The sequence below is a fragment of the Mus musculus genome, chromosome 4 (genome assembly GCF_000001635.26).
Source record: "Mus musculus strain C57BL/6J chromosome 4, GRCm38.p6 C57BL/6J".
Lineage (NCBI taxonomy): Eukaryota > Metazoa > Chordata > Mammalia > Rodentia > Muridae > Mus > Mus musculus.
The window spans coordinates 114,389,532-114,412,080 of NC_000070.6; the positions used below are offsets into that span (position 1 = coordinate 114,389,532).

General features: G+C 45.9%; 1 protein-coding gene across 2 annotated transcripts in view; it reads left to right on the forward strand.

The window, feature by feature from the left end:
• The first annotated feature begins 17,150 nt into the window (after nucleotides 1–17,150).
• Nucleotides 17,151–22,549, forward strand: part of Trabd2b (TraB domain containing 2B) — a 208,417-nt gene continuing 203,018 nt past the window's right edge. The window contains exons 1-2 of one of the 2 annotated variants that reach the window (XM_011240586.2): nucleotides 17,151–17,388; nucleotides 19,362–19,922. In XM_011240586.2, the coding sequence (XP_011238888.1) occupies nucleotides 17,287–17,388; nucleotides 19,362–19,922 (663 nt within the window). In that variant the 5' untranslated portion in view covers nucleotides 17,151–17,286. The remainder of the gene's footprint in view (nucleotides 17,389–19,361; nucleotides 19,923–22,549) is intronic. The other variant, NM_001085549.1, reaches the window with a different exon arrangement.

Sequence of the window (22,549 nt, forward strand, 5' to 3'; positions counted from 1 at the left end):
AAGCATCTCAATATTGTTCACTAGCCAAAGAGATCTGTTTTCCTCCCCAGGTAACATTGTTCTTTCTTTTACCTTCAACGGTGAAGGGTAGGAAATGAAAAGGGGGGCAGAAAACAGAAATGAAGACAGAGATGGAGAAAACTGACCAAACTTGGGGGAGAAGAAAAGTGCATGGTGCTGGAGAGCCCTAAAAGATTGCCCTGTCCAACCTTCTTTCTGAACATGAACAAAGTGGCCTGTCTGGAAACACTGTCTCCTAACATCTGGGAGGGATCTTTGTAAGATCAACAATACAGAACTCTTAGGAGTGACCCAGAGAAGGCACATGGCCAGGCTGCAAAGCTGGGCCTTTGCTTTGGAACACTCATTCTTAATGTGTGGTCATGTGTTCATCTATTTGTATGTGTGGTGTCTGTCTTTGCACAGTAAGATCTGTGAGGCCAGGGGGTCAATGCTGACAGCTTCCCTGCTGTGGGTACTTCATTCCCTGCCCTCCTGTCTGTAACCTGGTACTCCTTCAAAAGCCTCCCTCTGTTAGTCAATTGGAGCTTGTATTCTATTTCTGTCAAGAACACTACAGAAACATATATAAAAGAATTTAGTATACAGTCATGTAATGTCAATGTAATGTGACAGAGCGCTAATTACTTTGTGTAGGAGATATCTAGCACATTATGTGCAGAAGTGTAAAACTTGAACCTTTAACACTGTATCATAAGCAAATATGGGGCTATATTGATTAAAATGCACATGTGAAACAAAAAGTATTAAGTTATTGGACGACTAAGAAAGTCTGAAGTTAGTAGAATGTAGAAGGAAATCTTTAGAACTTTTATAGGAAAAAGAAGTTCTCATGTCTTATATTAGGATAAAACAAGATGAATCGGATATAGTTATGGGAAGAGTTATATTCAGTGAGGAACACCAAGGAGAAACAAGTAAGAGACAGAAGACATTCCCAGTGTCCCAGAATGATAAATTAATTTCATCTTCTTGTCTTTAGAAGATGCAAGAACATCTGTAAATCAACAAGAGAAAGAGAATACCCATGAGAAAAGTGATCAGAGAAGAGGGATACAGAGATAATTTTGGGAAGAAGAAACTCCCTATGGAGAAAAAATAGAAGGAAATGCTCAAGGTCATTGGTAATCAGAGAACAAGGAGTTAAGCAACAGGGAGATGACAGTTTGTGAAAAGTGTACCATCTAGAAAACTTGGGAGATGGCATGGCGCATAGATAAGCAAGGAGGAAGGGCTACGGGTGTTTGGAGAGAATTTACTCAAATGAGGTACATCCATACTCTGGAATTTAGCTGTGGAGATCCTGGGTATACATTCTCCAAAAATGAGAACCCAGGTTGTAGGAGAATGCACACAAAGATGTCCATTGCCACATTCTTTGTGGAGTAAGGGGGTTCCAGATGACCTGGGAAATCATCACTCAGAGAGTAGAGAAGTAAAAATGTGTGGGATGGATACTACCACTGGGCGTTTCATAAAACTCAAAAGAAACAGGAATTGAATTTTAGAGCATCACTGTCTGATAAATTATGGAAAATAATTTATGGGAATTAAAATGCATGTGCCAAGAACAATATATTTGCAAAGGCACATAGTAACAAAAGCAACATGTGAAAATACTGCAGTTGCTGCTTTTGTATTCATAGCATATTAATGAAGTACAGGAATAAAAGAATAAGTGAGAATAAGAGAAAATAGATTGGGACTGGTGGCAAATGTCTGTCATCTCTGCCACCCAGAAGCCTGAGACAGAAGTACCACAAGTAAGTTACCCAGCCTGGGTAACTTAGAGAGATCTTATTCTAGAATAAAAACCATGATAGTTCAGTGACAGAGCATTTGTCTAGCATGCTCAAGGCCCCAGATTCAGCCTTGAAAGCTCAGGTGAGGAAAATAAACAGATGGTAGACAGACAGATAGATAGGTGATAGATAGATAGATAGATAGATAGATAGATAGATAGATAGATAGATAGATAGATTTCTACTAACTGTCACATATACAGTTGATGAAGGAACCATTTATTTTTAAAGAAAAGGAGGAAGAATAACAGGAACAATGAAGGTTTATAATAAGATAAGAAAAGAAATAAAGTAGAGTAATACAAAGTATTGAGTTAGTCCAAAGAAGATTGTGACAAATAGAACAGAAACAGTGAGCAAAACAGTAGATTTGAGCACATCAGACCCAGAATCACATTAAATATTAAAAAGAGAGAGCAAGTTATATTGGAACAAAAAGGCAAATTCGACTACTACTTTATGGTGTCTTCCAGAAATTCATTTTAAATATAAAGACACAAATGGGTTACAAGCAGGGTAGGGGGGTAAATAGCTACATTAACACTAATCTGAAGGAAGTGGGAAATGGTCAGTTAGTATGAAATGAAGAAAACTTCAGAGCAAGAAAGAAAATGCCATAAAGAAAAGGGTCCTTCCATAGTAACAAAAGGGTTAATTACCCAAGAGGACCTGCCCATAGCATATCACCACCAAGACAGAAAGGAAATGTGACAGAATGAAAGGAAAACCAGGCAACTTGAAAACTATGCTGGAAAGCCTCAACGAGTACATGCAAACACGAAGATTGAGAGGACTTGAAAGCATCATGACCTCCTTCATGTGCTTGACATGGGTGGATGTTTCTATCTAAGCACAACTAATGTCCTTCTCAAGGACCCCATAAAATTCTAAAGATAAATCCTATTCTGTGTCATATGACACGTTAAAATAAATTAAAAAGAACTGAAATCATATAAAGTATGCACTCTGGCCACAAAAGAATTAGATTAGCACCAATAACATATAGTTGAGAAATTATTCTAAAATGAAGCAATACTTATAAATCTGCTGAGTATAGAATCACATGATTGAACAAATATTGTTAACTTTTTAACTGAATGGTCATAAAAACACAGCATACCTTAATTTGTGAAATGCAGACAAAACAGTAAAGTGAAGGCCCTGAGTTTTAACGTTTTAGGAAATAACACAGCCTAGAGCTTCAGCTCAGTGAAGACGCACATGCTAAGCATACAGCATCATTTTCTAACACACACACACACACACAAACTCAGAGAGGGGGGAGAACTAAAATAAAAGCTAAGTCATACAAGCATAAGTGAAGAATAAAATAGAAAACAGAAACGATTAAAAGTGTCAGTAAGACTGGTTATTTGAGAAGACCAATAAAAGTGATAAACTTCTAACTGTTCTCCCACCTTTCCATGGGTTCTGAGAATTGAGCTCAGACCACCAGGTTTAGTTTAGAACAACTAAAAGAAAGAAAGAAAGAAAGAAAGAAAGAAAGAAAGAAAGAAAGAAAGAAAGAAAGAAAGAAAGAGAGAGAAATAAAGGGATGAGAGAAGGAGGTACATCACACATCCCCTGAGATGAAAAAACGTACAAGTCTGCAGGAAATAATAACTTAGAAAAATAAATTGTATTATACATTCTTTAGAGGAACAATCATAAACAGATCATTTTAAGATGCTATTGTAAGAGCATCAAAACCATGAACTATTTTAAGTGAATTTGTCTAAAAGGTATGCAGATCTGCACTGCAAAAACTACTGCCAAGCAGTTAAAGAATCTTTTTGGCAGGATTAATAATGTTTACAGACTGTAAGAAGCTGTGAGGTCAAGATGCACATTCTCCCCACATTGTTCAAGAGATACCTTCCGTTTCAACCAAAATCCTTACAGACTTTCTTTCTGATTCTAAATTTTGAATGAAAACTCAAGTGACTTGGTAGCGTAAAAAAATCAAAACAGAAGAACAAAATTGAAAGATGTATATTATCTAACTTCACAACTAAGCACAAATCTATAGTAATGATTACTGGGCTTGTCATGAGTGCCAATGAGACAAAGTCTCCAGAGAGACCAGTGCAGAAATGAGCAGCTGATTGCTGATAAAGTTGCTGGAATAGCACCATATAGAAAGGACGTCTTACAGCAGCTGGTATTTGAACAACATACATTGTTTTTGCAAAAAAAGGAGAAAGGGGAGAAAAGATGACGACAGACAGAGGAGAGGAAAGAGAAAAGTAAGTGGAGGACAGGTAGAAGAGGACAAGGAAGAGGCCAAAATGCCTGGATTCTTTGATTCATATCTTAAATGTGTACAAAACTTAACTAGAAGAGGATCATTTCCTACTATGCTTGGCTCTTTAAGACTTGTATGCCAAGGTCTTGGTTCTCAGCACATCATTGTTCAGAGCCCAGGTGTTTGGGGTGGGGTGGGGGGTGATTGGATTGTGAATGTTCTGACCTCAGGAATGAATGAATCCATTTGTGAGAACTGTAGCTTAATGGGCATCAGGGGAGGGACTGTGATGTGAGAGCAAGCTCTCTCTTTGCTTTCCAGCAACCATGAGATGTACACCTCTCTGAGGTGTGCTCCCCACCATCATGCTCTGCCTTGCCCCACAGCCATAGTGATGGGAGCAAGTGATCATGGACTGAGACATCAGAGTGCATGATGTAAAGTAAATGTAAATCTTACTTCTTTCAAAGTTCTTATCTCAGACACTTTGGAGCAGTTAACAGATGCCTTAAGCATAAAACATAAAAACATAAAGCTGCAAATCTTCCAGGAAAGAAGGAGGGTGTGGGGAAGGAAGGAGGAGAAGGACATGAGAAGAAGGGGAAGATGAGGGAAGGGGAAGGAGGAGGAGGAAAAAGAGAAGGAGGAGGAGGAGGAGGAGGTTTCTGTAGTGGAGTGTTAAGTAAGATATAAAAAGCATAAATCATGCTTTGAAAACTGATAAATTGGATTAGCTCGGAACTAAAACATTTGCTCTTCAAAAGGCACCATTAAGAAAGTGAAAATATAAGCCAAATCCTAGGATGTTTATAAAATAGTATTTGACAAGGAACTTAGAACAGAAATGAACAGTCACTGCTCAACAGTAAACTGTCAAGCAGCACAATGTAAATGGGCAAAAGACTTGAACAAAGGCTACATTAAAGAAGACAAGCAAGCACATGAAAAGGTAACATCATTACTTCCTAGAGAAATGTAAATTAAAAGCTCAGTGAGACACCACTTCACACCCTACCTAATGGCTGTGATTACAAAAGCTGGCAAACCCAAGGGTTTATGTGAGGTGGTAAACAATTGGGACTCTTATATACTGTTAAATGTCTGAAATATAACAAGTATCCCAATATATTATCAATTACTCATAGCAGTGAGCAGTCACCATGATTTTGATTGTGAACTATAAATCACAGAGATGCCTGAAATGGCCCTTAGCTTGTCTAACCAGGCTCTTTCCCCCTCCATTCTTTGAATCATCCCCTTAAAGACTCCTGTCTCTGGCCCTGGGCTAGTGTTGTATGTTGTAGCTGGAAATAGTGGTCATTCCACTTGTGTTATGTTGGGGAAGTCTTGGGGAAAGGAGTCTCTGAGGATATGATGAGAATTAAAAAGATTACACTGGGGACTGCTGTTCTGAGAGCAGAGGGGAGCTAGGAATGCTGAAAATTTTTGACAGATAAAGACAGAAAGCAAGACAGACACACATTCACACATATGCACATATATTCACACACACACACACACACACACACACACACACACACACACACACACACACACTCACTCTCAATTCATACATGTACCCTGACACACTCTCACACATATTTTTATACACACTCATAAATTCACATACTCACAATAAACACACACACACACACACAATCTGTGTGACAAAAGTTAGGATATTAGCAAGCAAGCTTTTGTCACCACAGATGCTAACAGGATTCTAAGTCAGTGCTCTATGCAGAGGTGACTGTGGTATAGGGAAACTGAAAAGATCTAGTCAGAGGAAAACATAGTAGCTAAAGACTCTGAACAAATCACTTCAACGCTCGCAAATCCAGGCATAGAGATGCCAGGTGAATGGGTACATCAGTGGGTGGGAAAAATTTGCAAACTGTTTGTACCATTTCTAGACATAAGGACATTGATGACATTCAAACAGAGTCATCAAAAAGGTGAGAAGAAATAAAACATCTTTTAGTAAGGCATGAAGAAAGTAGAGTCTGCTCTGTGAAGCTGCAAAGGTTACAAGCAGCAGGGACTGGTGGGGATAAGCTACAGGTGGGTGCTGGTGAAATATGTAGGTCAGCAGTGTTAAGAGCATCTACAAGAGTAGTAGGCTGCCCCAGGAGGCAACAGGCTTCCCATTGCTAAATATCTTCAGCAAAGTCCAGACAACCACGTGAGAAGATTGAAGGAAAGGGGATTCCAAACATCAATTTGGAAGTTGAGAATCCAACCCAAAGTCAGAACTGAGAAACAAATAAAGGTGTGATTTTGATAGGATAATGAGCCTGATGGTGAAACGGGGCTTTCCACAGCCCAGAGGCCAGGCTGCAGATATAGACTGAAAGGCACCATGCAAAGGACAAAGGTTGGGCACAGACCAGTCAGACTCCCCACCACTGGATTAAGTCAAGGCCAAGCATGTAAACAGGCAGCATGCCAGTGGGCACTATGGAAACCACAAACACCATGCCTCCCATGTGTGCAACATGGTAAGGACAGTGCTTGCTGGACTTTGCTACTCACTCGGCTAATCAACAGTATCCCTAGGCAAGGGCCATCTTGTCCAATCCAATCAGCAGGCCTAGGTTCTGCTCTGATGCCAACCCTTAATAGAACTTCCCAACCATAAGGTAGCCATACATGCTCTTCCTGACACTTTAAAGATCAAAGTATTTCTCCCAGTACGGGAGATACTTTGAGGTTTACTTCTCCTCCTCCTTCTCCTCCTGCTCTTCCTCCTCTTCTTCCTCCTCCTCCACCTGCTGCTTCTACTTCTTCATATTAGTAACAATGATCCTAAAGCCACAGCACAGCTCTTTAGAGCACACAAAGAACAAGTCATCATCCTACTCCATCCCCATAATAAACCCAGGAGCCACACATTGCTACTGTTCTGACTTCACAGATAAGGAAGGTAAGCATGGGGAGATTCATCTACCAGGTTATGATGCCCTTCCTAGTCAGCAGGTTTTTTTTTAAATACCTATAAACTTTGATCACCATATACATGTACAAACATATTTACTCTTATAAGTGAACAAATGTATACATTTATTTAGCCATCTAAAGGTATAAATGTATCTGCACAGAGTAAGGGACAAAACTGAAGGGCCCTCAGCTCCCCTACTGAGATGAAACAGCAAACCCTCACTCACCCGCCCACTTAGGCTTCTCTGTCTCACTTGCCTTAGTTTCTACTCATGCTCTGCTGGGCCTTTACTTCTTTAAAAACAACATCTTTTTGGAAAGCCTCATCTCTTTGGTTCTCTCCTATTATGATTATCCTCTACAAATGTGTTTCTTCTGCACCACCCTGACAGGTCCTGGAAACTCCCTTTCCCAACAGAGTCAGAAAGGCTGTACTCAGCTCTGGACACTTCTAAGCCTCATGTTGTTTCGATGGTCTTTCTCACTGTGGAGATATGTTGTGCTGGCTGGGTCCTATGTTGTTCCCCTGGGTGTTCCTTAGGAAGATTACCTCCCTCCTTTCTCTAGAACATCTCTCCAGTATGCCCAGTAATACCACTCCTAAGACCAGTGGTTGTAAACTTTTTTCCTTTGTACTTCATTAGTCTAAAGCTCAGGCAACTGGAGTCTGTCCATTGGCCCATGTTCTTCAGCCACTCAAGCTTGACTCTGACACCAATCCAGAGAGATTTCTCATAGTGGCTACTTCTACATCTTTGCCTTTCCATTTATTCTCACATCATTTCTCTTGAGTTTTCATCTCTAAAATCCCACTAAAATGTTTACTGTTAACTTTCAGGGTCAAATATAATGGTAACTCCTGTATTTTATTGAATGTGGACATCATGTCTTTCTTCCTCCTGCTGCTCCTGCTCCACCACCACCACCACCTCCTCCTTCTCTTCCTCCTCCTCCTCCTCCTCCCTGTCTCATTGTGTCTCCTCTATGGCTCTGTCTCTTTCTACCTCTTTCTATGAGACAGCATAGGTCTTGCCATGTAGTATTGACATGGGTTGTCTGGTACTCACTATGTAACTCAGACTGGCCTTAGATTTGCAGCATTCTTCCTGACTAGCCTTCTGACTGACTGCTGAGAAAACAGGTATGGACCACAATAGCATTTAGCTTCTCTCTTCTCTCTTCTCTCTTCTCTCTCTCTCTCTCATTTTAAATTTTATCTGTATGCATGCTTTGCCTTGTACATCTGTCTGCAAAAGGTCCATGCAGTGCCCAGGGAGGCCAGAAGAGGGTGTCAGATCCTCTGTCTCTTTTAAGGGATGTTTCCCTTTCAAAGTTGAAGTGAATGTGCTCCCTGGGCTTAGACCTACACTGCTTTCAGCCTGTCTGTCTGTCTGTCTGTCTATCTATCTATCTATCTATCTATCTATCTATCTATCTGTCATCTGCCATCACCACCATCTCTAATGGGTCTAGTGGGTTATATCTCACCTTTGTGCAATGAGCCCTAAATGTGTCCACAGCCCTGTACACACCCCCAAGCAGCAAGATATTTCTAAGCTGCCTCCCACAACCTCCACTTGGTGGGCAGCTCATGATTAACATGACCTCAAACTGGACTGTTGGTACCTTCTCAACAAGATTCTGTTCCTTCTTCAATCTGTCTAAACTAATAAAGAAACTGCTCAAAATAAAAACATCTAAATCCATCAGTCTAACTCTTGCTGCCTCTGCTTATCACCTGTCACAAAATGCTGGTTACTGGCTCTAACACAGTGGGCCAGACCTGTTCCCTTCCAGTCCCACTGCAGCCATGTGGGTAAGACCCTACATTCCCCACCTGCTCCCAGCTCTGATCCTGCCCAGGCTCTTTGATCCCTCTCCTGCCACCTCAGCATCCTTCACACTGAGTTCTGAATGGACGTCTAAGATGCAAAGCAGAACACCATCTTCTTTAAATCCTCCATAACTCCTAAGTGAACACAGAATTCAAGTTTCATACCTCACTTCACGGTCATTCTTCATGTGGCCCCTCTCTCTGCTACATTTCTAAGAATTCTCTCCCTTATAACCATATATCTTGGTCCCTTGACTTTCCTTCTTCTTGAACACACCAGGATTCCTCTGTACTTCAGGGCCTTTGCTAAAGTTGTTCCCTCGGCTGATCAACTTCCTGTAACCTTCCCTCATGTCTTCTTCTGCCAGAACCTTCTCATCATCTGTAGCACTGTGTCTGCTGATCACACTGTTTCCATTTTTATGTCATCACCTGTTTATTATAGTCCTTCTGGAAGGAGGACTGGGTGTGAGCAAGCATTCTCACTGTTTCATTTGCCAAACCCGATTTCCTTGTATGTGGCCTTCATGAACAACTGGGTGTTCTGCTCTTTCCACAGAGGGCACCTTTGCTATCATGTCCTAGGTACTGAAGCTACAGACAAGTAAAACAGGAGTTCAAGTTCACGTGGAGTAGATCTAGAGCTTCAGGTCTTTTTCAAATACCCTCTGCTCCACCACTCACTAAGTTTGTGGGTTTGGGCAAGCTTACTCCCAGACTCCAATTTTCTTATCTAAATGATGAGGTTAATGGTAATATAGGATGAGAATAATGGCAGGAGGTCCCCCACAGACTTATTATGAACATGCAAGCATTTACTAGATTAAAATAGTGATTGGAAGTACTTACCACACAGCAAATGCCCAATCCATGGTAAGAATGGTTATAGTATCACATAGCTGCCCTATAAGGCAGAATTTCTCAGTACCAACAGGACTGGAATTTGTGGTACCGTATTTCTAAGTGAGGTTACTCCATGTGTTGTAAGATACTTAGCATCATCCTGGTCCCATCCACAAGATGCCAGCAGCACCTTCCCAGTTATGACAACCAAATATATCTTTACAAATTATCAAATGGCCTTCAAGCAAAAAGGTTAATTGCACTGCTGAACAAGTGGGTACCATTGCCTGCTGGCATATATACCAAACTGGAAGTCTACAGAGTCTGGATAACTTGCCCAAGGCCAAAGGGGATGAAGGTGAGGTCAGGCTTCAGTCCACTCTTCTCACCCTGGACCATGTCCTTTGCTCTTTCCCACACCCTCTCTGTACTTGTGGTCCAAGTCCCCAATCCCCCCCCCAACCTGGCAGTCTAGCACATTTGTAGATCCGTGCTAATTACACAGCAACGTAAAACTTTATATGTGGTTTGTTATTTTATATCCAGGAACATGGTCCTCAGCCTTCATTACATAAAGCAGCTGTGTGTATATTTGGGGTCTAAGTGCCATTTAGTGGTCAGCTTGATGGTGTATTTTGTTTCAAGCATCACATTTCCTTTTCCCTTTCCATCCTTCAGTAGGGTCTTAAATAGAGGAATGGAGCCTTACACAGCTTGGGCTAGAGTGACAGGCAAGTCCTAAATGACAATTACTCTCTATCCTAATTAGATTGGAAGGCAGACAGCCTCGAGCAGGCATCTGTGGCGTGGGTGTACTCTCTAGTGTCTGTGTGTGCACAAGTATGTTCACAAGCCACACTGTCAACTGCCTTGCTACCTGTGCATTCCCCCTGTTTGTGTCTGGGAGGGGGATGAAGGGTTTAGCAGAGGTTTAGGCAGATGACTTTCTAACAATCAGCTGCATGGCTTGAATACGTCATTGCTCCCCTCTGAGACATGTCCTCATCTTTAAAATGAGGACAAACACAGCTGGGGAAGTGGCACAGACAATAAAGTATTTACTACACAAGCAGGAGACCCTGAGTTTAGATCCCAGCATGCCCATCAAAGCTGACAAGCCCCCTGTAACCCAGACACTGGGGAGGCAGAGACAGGAGGATCCCTGAGCCTTGCTGGCCAACTCAGTGAAAACACCACCTCTTGGTCCCTCAGCTCTTTTAGCACCACCGCTTGGTCCCTAGCCAGAACACTCTCCCCTTGCTCCTCCTCCATCTTACCGCTTTCACCACTGTCCTTACCTAAAATGAAAATAAAAGTGGCTTTCCAGACCAGTTCAAATCATGTCCTCTCCAGAAAAGTGCCCTGGAACCCCTGGTTCTCACTGTGCCTGGAGTTTTATGATAGTGCATCACCCAGTCTTTATATGACTTTTATAATGGTGCATAAAATGCACCATTATGTTTTTTTCTTTATTTTAAATTCTTTTCTCTTCCTCCTGAAATATTTACTGGACAGGGTGTAAATGTTCAAAGCAATGATTTAAAAACATATAGACACTGCATAATAATCATGACATTTGAATTCAGAAGCATGCACACACACTGCTATGTGAACTACACATTATTAGATTCCCCAGAACTTACCTTGTAACTAAACTTTGTGCTTTTGACCAATCCTTGCACTTATTGCTAGAAATGTTAAATTAGTACAGCAGTTATTAAAAAAAAAATCCTGGAGGTTTGCTTGTTTGTTTGTTTTTATAACAATGTAGCAAATCTCACATTGGAATGTGTATTCCAAACAAATGAAATCAGCTTCTCAAAAAGATCTCAACCCTGCAGTACATTGCAACAGCACTCACTGAAATCTCTCAGGGCAACACCTACAGGTGTTTCTTGTTCAAAAGTCACAAGTAGCTGGAGGAGGGCAACTCAGTTATACCACGGAACATATGGAGACAGTACTTGAGAGCTGAGCCATTGCTGTCCCTGAGGGCTACTCACAGACAGCTACCCTTACACATCTTCCCCCGGAGCCTGCACTTCAGCCACCCTCTGGGGTAGCCACAGTTTCTGCAGAGTAGAGCATGCTTAGATTGTCTCCTCTGATGGGCAGGGTAAAACACTTTCCAACTTCCTGCTGGCACCCACAGATTCTGACCATGTCTAATTCTAATCCTCCTTCATCATCTGTCCCAGTTCCCCCAATGCACCAAACTCAAACACACTCCTACTCCTATGCACATGCAATTCCCATGCCCCTTGATGCCTTATCTTTCTTGACTTTTTATTTTTTTGTTGACTGTGATTTAGGGACTGGAGTGAGGGACTCTAGATGGCCCAGGCTGTCCTCAAACTCTCCACCCTAATGCTTCAGTTTCCTGGTGCAGAGGTTACAGGGTGTGTGAATCCCTGAGTTTTGTTTTGTTTTGTTTTGTTTTGTTTTTGAACAGGGTCTCCTGAATTCATCATGTGGTTGAAGATGATCTTGAATCCCTGATTCTCGTTCATCCACCTTGAAAGTGCTAAGATTTGCAGGCACTCACCACCACACCCAGTTTCCTGCTCACCCCTTAAAGATTTATTTTTTCACGGACTTGATCTTAAATGAATCTCATGGGCAAAACTGATTGGACTTAGTAATCTAAAAACAATCACAAAAAGGGGACACAGAATCGAGAGTGAGAGGTCTTACCCCAACCTCACCTTTTTGGCAAAGACCTTTGCTGATGTGATGTTCTATTTGTTTCCCCAAGCGTCATTTGTTTGTTTGTATCTCTGTCCTCTCTACTGGGTGGCAAGCTCCCTGAGGGCTAAATCTGAGGCGGATTCCTCTGTATCCAAGATTTCCCTACTAAACTGAGCAGATGTAGTGTTCATTTTAATGAATGCCCTTCTGCTCAGTAACTCCGGATCCCTTCCTACACTTCTTTTTCTACTTCAGTGACAGAGTGCCCTTTGCCCAGTCATCTCAGTGTCTGCATTTTTTTCAGGTGTTTTCTCTCACTCTAGACTGTTTTTAACACTGCCTGGCTCTGCCTAATTCTCCAGTCCTCTTCCTTTCTCCCGAATCCCAGATACAACCATGTTCTTCATTCATCAAGGATTAACTTCCAAAGGCTGAGGTTAGAGAACACGGAGCCTGGGATCAGGGGATACACGCAGTCTATAGGAGCTTGAAGTCACAGTATTGGGATGGCCACTTCCTTTGAGCCAGAGGCTAAGTTCCTCCTCTCTCACCCTGGAAGAGGCACCCATCAACAGAGCAGGGCTCCTGAGGCCAACTTTGTTGGTTTAGTTACGCTACAAGGCTTCTGCTCCTGCCCCTGCTGTTACAGCCTACAGATTCCTGGTACCAATCTGATTGAACAACTTAATTAAGATGCAATAAAAGAAAAGTGATCCGGATATGCCCTGAGGCAGAGCAGTCTAGAGTCTGCAGCCACTGCCTCCTCTTGAGCAGGGAGCCCTTTCTCACCCTGCCTAAATGCCCCAAACTGGCAATGGCCCTAAAGAAAGAACTTTAGTGTTCGGTAGAGAAGCCCTTAAGGGTTAGTCACTTCACCAGCATAAACAAGCTGTAGGTCACTTCAGTTCATTGTCATGTCCAGAAAAGATGTCCAAGTGCCCTAGTCTCTAGGATTTAGGACTTAGCACAACACAGCGCTTATCTCACACGACCAAATGGGAGGGGGGAAATGCCTTAAACTCCACACTGAAACTGAGGTGGAGAGATAGCTCAATGGCTAAGAGAGCACGATGCTCTTCTCTTGCAGAGGAGTTGAGTTCACATCAGCTCTAGCACCCATGCCACCGGAAACTCCAGCTCCCAGGGAACACAACACCGTCTCGTGGCCTTCATGGGAACCTACATACATGTGGCAGACACACAGATACTCAATCATAAATAGAAAGAAACTCTTTAAAAACACATTGAAACCCATAGTCTTGCTTATATTTTTGGGTAGCAGCTTCAGAAAACACAATTCACATACTATGCACCTATTTAAATTGTTTTTTTTTCTTTTAGTTTGTTCACAGTTAGGTAACCATCACTTTTTGATTTTTTTTTACTACTCACCCCCAAACCCCAACATTTCTTTGGTATGGTCCCTTCATCTCCTTATCTAGCCTTGTTCTGAGTGATCACTACCCTGCTTTTTGCCTCTGTACATATGCTCACTGCAGTGCTTTTTGAAGTCAAATAATATTTTATCTTGAATATGACTCTTTTAAAAAAATGTATGTCCTCCAAGTGTATAGTCTGATGTGTTGACACACCATGGTTGGCTTCCCACTCACTCACTCTCTAGCTGATGGACAGTTAGTTGGGTTGTTTCTACACTCTGGCTATTGTGAAGAACACATGAATGCATAGAGATTTGTGTTGATGTATGCTTTCATTTCCCTTGGATTGACACATTTATTTGCTCTCAGGTCTCATTAACAGTGTCAGTGCCTAAGGCAGTATCACACACATCGAGTCACTGAAAAACAGTGAAGCCAGGAAGAGGTCTGGAGAAAAACAGACTCCAAGAGGCTGTGGTCTACGCTTGCTGACTGCCCTACATGACATAGTAAAGGAGGAAGTTACAGCAGTTACCTCTGACAATTAGCCGCCAAAACCTTTATCATTTTAGGGGAAAAGACACGATCTGAGAGAACTTTTATTTGAAATACAGGGGGAAGGTATGAAAAACTACTAACTCATAGTCACACATACCATCACTTTAAGTTTGATCTGGTCGGTTTTGTACTCCCTATCTGCCATCTTCTAATTCCCCAGTGAAGACCATGTTCCTATCTCTCTGTGGAAGCAGACTCTCACTCTAACCAACTCACTGCTCTTTCGAAGCAGATGGGTGGCTTTAGGGGGAAAGGGGCTGAGTCAGGGCAGTATCTCTCAAGAACCTCTCTTTGTTATGACTGCAGATCTCAGAACTCTGTGTGTGAGAGACAGAGCTACTACATTATGCCCTGGTGTCCTGTTTTCTGGGCACTCTGGTTTGCTTAGCATCTGTCACCAAGCAGGTATGTGGGATAAGAGGCTGAGCAGAACAAGTTGCTCCTGATATCTAGCAGTTTGAACTGTAGGCAATTGCAAAGAAAAAAGTGGAAATTTCACAGCCACCTCTGGTGCTTACATCCTTCACTTTTAGTCCAGTTCTTAGTTGCTCGCATTCTAGGCTCGGAGAGGCAAGTCATTCTGCTTCACTCACACTTTGAGCCTTCCTTTCTCTAGTGGTTCCATGTGCAACCGAGGCAGGAGTGGAGAGAGGGGAGGAGGGCCCTTAGCTGGGAGCCAAAAGGCCTAGGATCAGGCCTTGGCTTCCACTGGCCACTCTGCCTCTACTTTGTTCCCTCAATCATGAGCCCTGTAAGTAAAGATATAACCTAGCCACTTGCAAATTTGAATCTTGGAGTATCTTCCCATGACTGTATACATACAAAGGCATGCTCTCAGGCCTGGCATGATGACACAGGTTCTGGCCATCTGCTTTCTGTAGGCAGTCCCTTGAAGGCCCTTTTATCCCACTTTTATACCTTGGCAGCAGGTGATCCATCTGCTTCACTCCCTCCTCCTCCTCCTCCTCCTCCTCCTCCTCCTCCTCCTCCTCCTCCTCCTTCTTCTTCTTCTTCTTCTTCTTCTTCTTCTTCTTCTTCTTCTTTTTTCAAGACAGGGTTTCACTGTATAGCCCTGGCTGTCCTGGAACTCACTTTGTAGACCAGGCTGCCCTCTGCCTCCTGAGTGCTGCTGGGATTAAAGGCATGCGCCACCACACCCGGCCACTTCACTCCCTTCTATTAGCTACTGCTGATTTAAAGATCTTAAAGATCATCTCCTAGGGCTTTGCCCTGACTCCAGGGCACCTCTGATATACCTCAAAGTGCCTACCCATAGCCTGTCCTGCTGACTGCTTATGCTCACTAGGCCTCGCAGATCTGCTCTGAGAAACTCACCCATATCCCCAAATTTGTCTCAGCCTGACTTCCACCTCTTAGCCTGAGGTCCATTGAGCCTGCCTCAGGAACCCTTCCTCTGCCTGCCTTTTCTTGGTCTTCTGCTATGATTGTATTTTAATTGTCTACTTGCATATCTCATCATGTCTGTCAGCTATAGACTTCTGATAATATCACACAATTTATCTTTAACCTCCAATATCAGGATAGAGTCTTAGCAAATCTTGTTTAACAACAGCGGTGTGTGTGTGTGTGTGTGTGTGTGTGTGTGTGTACACCCAGAGAAACAGACAGGAGAATGACTGACTGAATGGAGCTTCCAAGGAATTCTAATTGTTTTATGTTCTTTAGACATGTTTTAATTTAATGTAGTGGGTCTTTGCAGAGTGCCTAGGAACACATGTGGTGGTGTTAGGCACAGCAGCATGACAAAACGTTGTAAGCAAATACCACGTTTTCTGGATCTCCAGTGACCATCTCATTCTCCGATATACCTCGAAGTGCCTACACAAATCCTGTCCTGTTAACTGCTTACTCTCGCCAGGCCTCGCAGATGTGCTCTGAGAAACTGGCCCATGTTCCCAAATTTGTCTCAGCCTGACCATTGGACTTCCACCTTAACCCAAGGTCCACTGAGCCAGACGCCCTCTGGCGGTAGCGCTCAGGAGCTACATCCCGGCGCAGAGCTGGAGAGAGGAGAGGAAAGGAGAGGGAGGAGGGAGGAGGCGCAGGCAGGGGAGGAGAGGAAAAAGTTGCGCTGGGAAGTTTGGAAAGTTGGGAAGTGGCTGCTGCGGGCTTCGCCTCCCTCCGCGCGCGTGCGAGGGAACGAGCGAGAGAGCGAGCGCGGAGCCAGCGAGCGCCTGCCATGCCCGGCAGACCCCGCCTCGCCGCGCCCGGGCGCCGAGCTCGCTCCGACTCCCTGCGGCCCGGCCCGGCCCGGCCCGCCGCGGCCCCGGCCCCCCGCCTCCCGCGCCGGGTCCTCCCCTCCCCCGCCCGGCGGCCCCAGCCCCCCGCCCGGCCCGGCTCCGCGCCGCTCTCCCGCCCTCCTCTCTCCCTCCCTCCCGGCCGCGGAGCAGCATGGCGGAGCCCGGGCAGCGGCCGCGCGGCCGCCCGCCGCCCCTCTGAGCCGGGCTCGGGGGCAGCCCGGCACCTCAGAGCAGACCCCCGCCCCGCCGCGCCCTCTGCCGCACTTGTCCCACTGCGCGCCCCCTGGAGCGCCGCGCACCCCTGGGACCCTTGCGCGCCCCGGGTGCCCAGCATAACCCGAGTTCCCCCGCTCACCCTGGAATCTCAGGACTGCCCCAGGAGCCCCGCGTACCCCTGGACCCTGACGCGGCTCCGGGACCCCCACGCGCTCTAGGACCCCTGCGCGCTCTCAGAATTCCGGGGCTCGGCCAACCCGGCTGCGCGCCCTGGTGAGGGGCCCCGCCCCAGAGGATCCCCCTCTTCCAACAGACCGGAGCCCCGCCCCAGAGAGACCCCCAGGTCCGACAGGGACATCCAGCCACGCCCCAGCGGGCTCCCAGCATCTCGCGCCTGGAGCCCTGTGCTCCAGAAGATCCTCGGTGCCCAGCTGGGGGCTCCCCGCCCTGCTGAGGGGGCGCTGCCCAAGAGGGACCCCCGCGTCCCGCGGGCCCCGGCAGGATGCACGCCGCCCTGGCGGGGCCGCTGCTAGCCGCCCTCCTTGCCACCGCCCGCGCCCGTCCGCAACCCCCCGACGGAGGACAGTGCCGGCCGCCTGGATCGGTGAGCGAGCACCAGCCCTGCCACTCTCCCGCCTGCCTGGACACTCCAGCCTGAGGGGCCAGGGTTTGGGACCAGCCTTCTCCATTCAGCCCACTCGCTCCACCTCCGCCCTCTGGGCACAGCCTGGGCTCCCTTCCCTAGCATCTGTCCTCCCGGACTCCAAGTCTGAGCCCAGCCCAGATGGTTCCTTCTCCACTCGCGGACAGTTTCCCCTAGACTTTTGGTCTTGGTTGGATGGATCCCCTCTCTGTGTCCGCTTCTAACTCTCCTGTCTTTTATCCTACCTTTACCCTTTGGTTGCCTTCTTCTGACTTCATCTTCCCAACACCTAGTACCCTTTTCTACACCCTGACTTCCAACCCTTTTGCTGTTTCATTCACACAGTGCCCCAGGCCAGGCATCCCTCCCTCTCCTTGACCCTTTTTCTGACCTAAGGCTGGATCCTCCAACCCTGGTGCTCATTCTCACTCCTCTCCCTCTGTACCCCAGACCCTACCCAGTACCGATTGTCCCAAATGCCCCTGTTTCCTGAAAAGGGTAAGATATCATAGGAGAGAAACGGAAATGACAGGATGAACTTGCTTGTCTAATATTTTCCTAAGGGCACCAAGTAATTATTGCTTCTCCCAACTTTCCTCTCCAAACCCGGCATCTCTTGATATTTTTTCCTGCAATGCCCTTATCTTCAAATATAGATTAATGCGTTGGCAATCATCCTGAACTAGATGCCAGGAGACGAGAATACTGTTGCAGGATCTTCCTGTGCTACCCTATTAGCAGGGCATAGGTTGGCCTTGGGCAAGGTGCACAGCTAGCAGTCTGCCTTGTGCAAGAAACCAGCTGGATAGCTGGTAGGCACTGTCTATTGTGCATTCACATTTGTAAGGTTTGTTGGTAAACTATGGTTCTGTGTCCACCACCCACAATAAATACTTTTCATTTGTGCCAGAATCAGGGAGGAATATGTTATGAGTTGACCTAAAGTTTGTTAAGTGGTCAGTGGTCACTCCAGGGACTTTTCTAGATGGAAACTGACTTTGCTTGGGAGATAGTCCCCTACTCCTGTTTCTTTCCAAATCCTAATTGATACTGGAAAAAACAACCATAGTGTGTGCCTAGGTCACAGACAAAGACAGACTTGGAAATGGAGAGCTAGGCTCACCTTTTTGGTGGGGGGAGTTTAGAAAGCACCCAGAATATGTATGCTTCCTGGGGTTAATTCTATGAAATCCTCTCCTCCCACACCAGCAACTGAGACTTGCTTTGGCTTTGCAAGATTTTAAAACCCTTTCTCACCTATGGTCTCAGTGAGTGGAGCAAAGTAGCTAACACCCGTGACCTGCCCTCCAAGAAGAAAGCCTTACCCACCCGATGAACGGGAAGGAGCTGCTGAAATAGGTGTGCTATTTTTAATAGGTGTTCTGCTTTCAGAGTACTCTTGGCATGTGTCTTCTAATGGCTGTATTTAAAAGTTATATGACTTCCTCTTTTCTTGCCAGAGCAGGACTCTTGGTCCCCCCCCCCCCACCCTACACATGAAACACCCTGGTGAAGGTTTGGCTTGGCCAAGCATGAATGTTCTCAGGTGGTGTGGCAGCCCTTGGCTTTCACAGTGAAAGCTAGTCATAAAGAGAGCCTCCTTTCGTTGCCCACTTCCTCCGTGCCTGGCACCACTCTGAGGGCTTCAGATATGTATGTTCTGTTTTTCACTCCTACCAATAACTCCCATTCTCACCCCCATTTTGCAGAAGAGGAAACTGAGTCTGGGAAGTAGAATGATATACTACAAATTATCCAACTAAGAAAGGACAAAGCCAGCATTTGAATGTGGAACTTTTAGCTTGGAAAGCCCTTGCCAGCGGGCCTCTGCCTTCTGGCCCCATCTACCCCTGCAATCTCTCAGTGCCAACCCTGGCTCTGCCCTGCTGCCTTTGGCCTCACTGATCTGCCTCTCTTCTTCTCTCTCCATGTAGCAGAGGGACCTGAACTCCTTCCTGTGGACTATTCGGCGCCATCCTCCAGCCTACTTGTTTGGCACCATCCACGTTCCCTATACCCGAGTCTGGGACTTCATCCCTGATAATTCCAAAGCAGCCTTCCAGGCCAGCACTCACGTCTACTTTGAGTTGGATCTGACAGATCCCTATACCATCTCAGCCCTGGCCAGTTGCCAGCTGCTGCCCCATGGGGAGAACCTGCAGGACGTGCTGCCAAGGGAGCTCTACTGGCGCCTGAAGCGCCACCTGGACTATGTGAAGCTGATGATCCCCTCCTGGATGACGCCAGCACAGCGCGGCAAGGGGCTGTATGCTGACTACCTGTTCAATGCCATTGCTGGTAACTGGGAGCGCAAGAGGCCCGTGTGGGTGATGCTCATGGTGAACTCCCTCACGGAGACAGATGTGCGCTCCCGAGGTGTGCCTGTGCTGGACCTCTACCTGGCCCAGCAGGCTGAGAAGATGAAGAAGAGCACAGGGGCTGTGGAGCGGGTTGAGGAGCAGTGCCATCCTCTCAATGGGCTCAACTTCTCCCAGGTAAGAACCGACTTGCCAGCCTAGCTAGCGGTCGGTCCCCAGTGTCTTGGTCTTAGTCTCTGATCTTTGTCATGCTCCAGCAGACAGCCAGAGTCAGGTCCCATCCTCCCTGTCTCTTACCCCAAGCAAAAGTATCTCTCTGGTCCTGAATAGCACTGGGCTGCTCTACTGGGGTCAGGGGAAACTACTACATGCCAGAGTTTGGGTGTTTCTTTCCATTTCAGTGGTTCCCTGTTGGGGATATCCACTCTCCACCTGCTGTGCTTGCCTGAGCAGAAAGAATTTCCCTGGGAGCATCAGAGTGATTCAAAACAGAAGGAGGGAGTTGCCCATTTGCAGCAGTCTTCCCCAGGCCCTGAGGGCTTCAGAGAACAGGGCTGTCCTGAGGCTGCTTGGATACACACCTGTGGGTGTGTTTATAGAGACTACACAGAGGTGCCTAGCCTGTGCTGTCAAGGAAGGTTTTGTGGACTTGGCCTCCACCAGCACTGCTTTGCTGATTAACACTAAGTTCTGCATGGTTCCCTGGGCCTTTGCTAAGCTCTGTGACTCTGGGGCTGCCTCCCTAAGACGGGGGGGGGGGGGGGGGGGAACGGACTTCCAGTCAGCAAGGAGAGTTTGTGGGTTATAATTTCAGAGAAATGTGTTGTCTGAAGTTTGGCAGTTCTGATTTCTGAACCTAGGGAGTAAGGGAGAAAGGAGGGGTTTAAGAAGTTTAAAGTCTCTGGCTGTCAGAGACCTGATTCAGCTAAATTCATTAAAAGCCTGTCCCCATGGGCAGAGGTCATTCACAACTCACTAGTCCCAAACTCAACTCAGAGGCCCTGGGAACAATAAGTTCACATCTGTGCCTAGAGAACGGAGCTGTCAACCCACGATGGGAGCTCCAGGACTTGGGACTCCTACAAGGAGGCCCAGTATAGGTTGATGCTCTAAGCAAAGTGTGGTCTCATGACATGTGTGGTCATCATTAAGGAGAAAGACTCATAAAAAGACTGGACCCCAGACTCTATCCCTGGAATCAGACCCAATTGCTCCAGAGATGTTGCAAGTGCGTCACCAGGGAACTGCTGTTGAAGCCGATCCCCCTTCCGAGATCTCTGGCCTTTGTTTTTCCAGGGGAAATGCAATATTGTCCCCAGGGAGGTAAGAAGCCAGATTGATTTGCCGGCCAAATGAAAGGCTGGTTTGTGAGTTCTCCTGCTGGCTCTCCCATAATTGTGGAGTCCTTACCCAGAGGGCCCGGTGGCAGGAATATTGGGGCAGTTAGTCACGCCCCGCAGGGTTCTGACTATGCCTGCCTCCATCTCCACGGGGAAAATCCTGTGTATTCTCTGCCCCAGCGCCGAGCCCTCTGAACAGAGCGGCACTTTGCTTCTGAAGTGACTTTCCCCTTGCCAGCCTCGTGAGCTGATATTATCTGTGGCAGAGGGGCCCCAGCACTCACCGCCCATCTCATTTTGGAGGCAGTTTTGTGGGAGGCCTCTCTGCCCATAGTCCTCATGTCTAGCCCCCAAAGATATCTATTTTAGGTTTGGGAGGTGAGGGATCCACTATCACTCTCTTTGTACCAACCACAGGGGAACCTGACAAGGGCTGAAGGAAGTATTGGAGCTCTCTGGTTAAACAGTCCCTGGCTTTAATCTGTCTCTCTTAAAACAACAAAACTATCTTTCTTCGGGAGTCTGGAAACACTGCTGTTCAACCAAATGACGGCTCTGGTGGGTTGAAAACATTTGCTGCGAAGTGTGTGAGCGTATGTTTTAAAGTTACTGAGAACCGTTCATCGGCCAGTGAGGAGCCTGCTGACAGTCTCCAAAGCCTATGTTTGAAGATCAAACAGACTCCAGTTTCTGTTGCAAAAACACTCCCACCCCACCACCAGCCTGGGCCCGCTCTTCAAATTGTTGGGTCCAGCCTCTTGAAAGGGATGTAACAAACAAGTCTCAGGCAAAAGAAAACAGGAGTCCACTCCTTTCCTAATCTGCACACCCTTCACCACCTGCCCAAGAGCCTGACGGCACCAATTTGTCCTCATATCATCTTGGAGTGAAGTGATGAAACCCCTCCTTTATCCTCTTGGGCAGCCATGGGTGAACTGGGAAGAGAGGGAATCCAGAGCCTGGGCAGATGGGGTCGGTAGGGATCTCCAACCTGAAAGTCAGAAATGCCACTGCCCTCTCAGTAAAATTGTATGCATGCATGCACAGTGTGATAGGAACATCTGTGATGCGTTATTGGGCTGAAATATCTGTTATGTGCATCAGATTTTTATTTTTTCTTTCCTTGAAGCATTACTGTTATTGCAAAATCGGGGGGTGGGCAGTGAGCAAGGAAGATGGGAGGAAATGCTTCAAAGACAGCTTTTATGCTAAAGCCTGAGATTTCAGGTTTAATTTTATGTATTTTTTTTCAGGGTCAAATTATGCATTTCGCTTACTAAGTAGAGAACAAAGTTTCAATTGGACTTACGGGGCCAGAGAATGGGGGAAGCTTGGGAAGTTGGTAATTGCTTAGCTCGCAGGAAGAGCAAGCAGGTCTAGTGAGAGGTTTTTGACCTTTGATTTCAAAAATAAACTCAAGGTGCTAGATTCAGTATCACTAAGATTCTACCATGTGACCTTGGA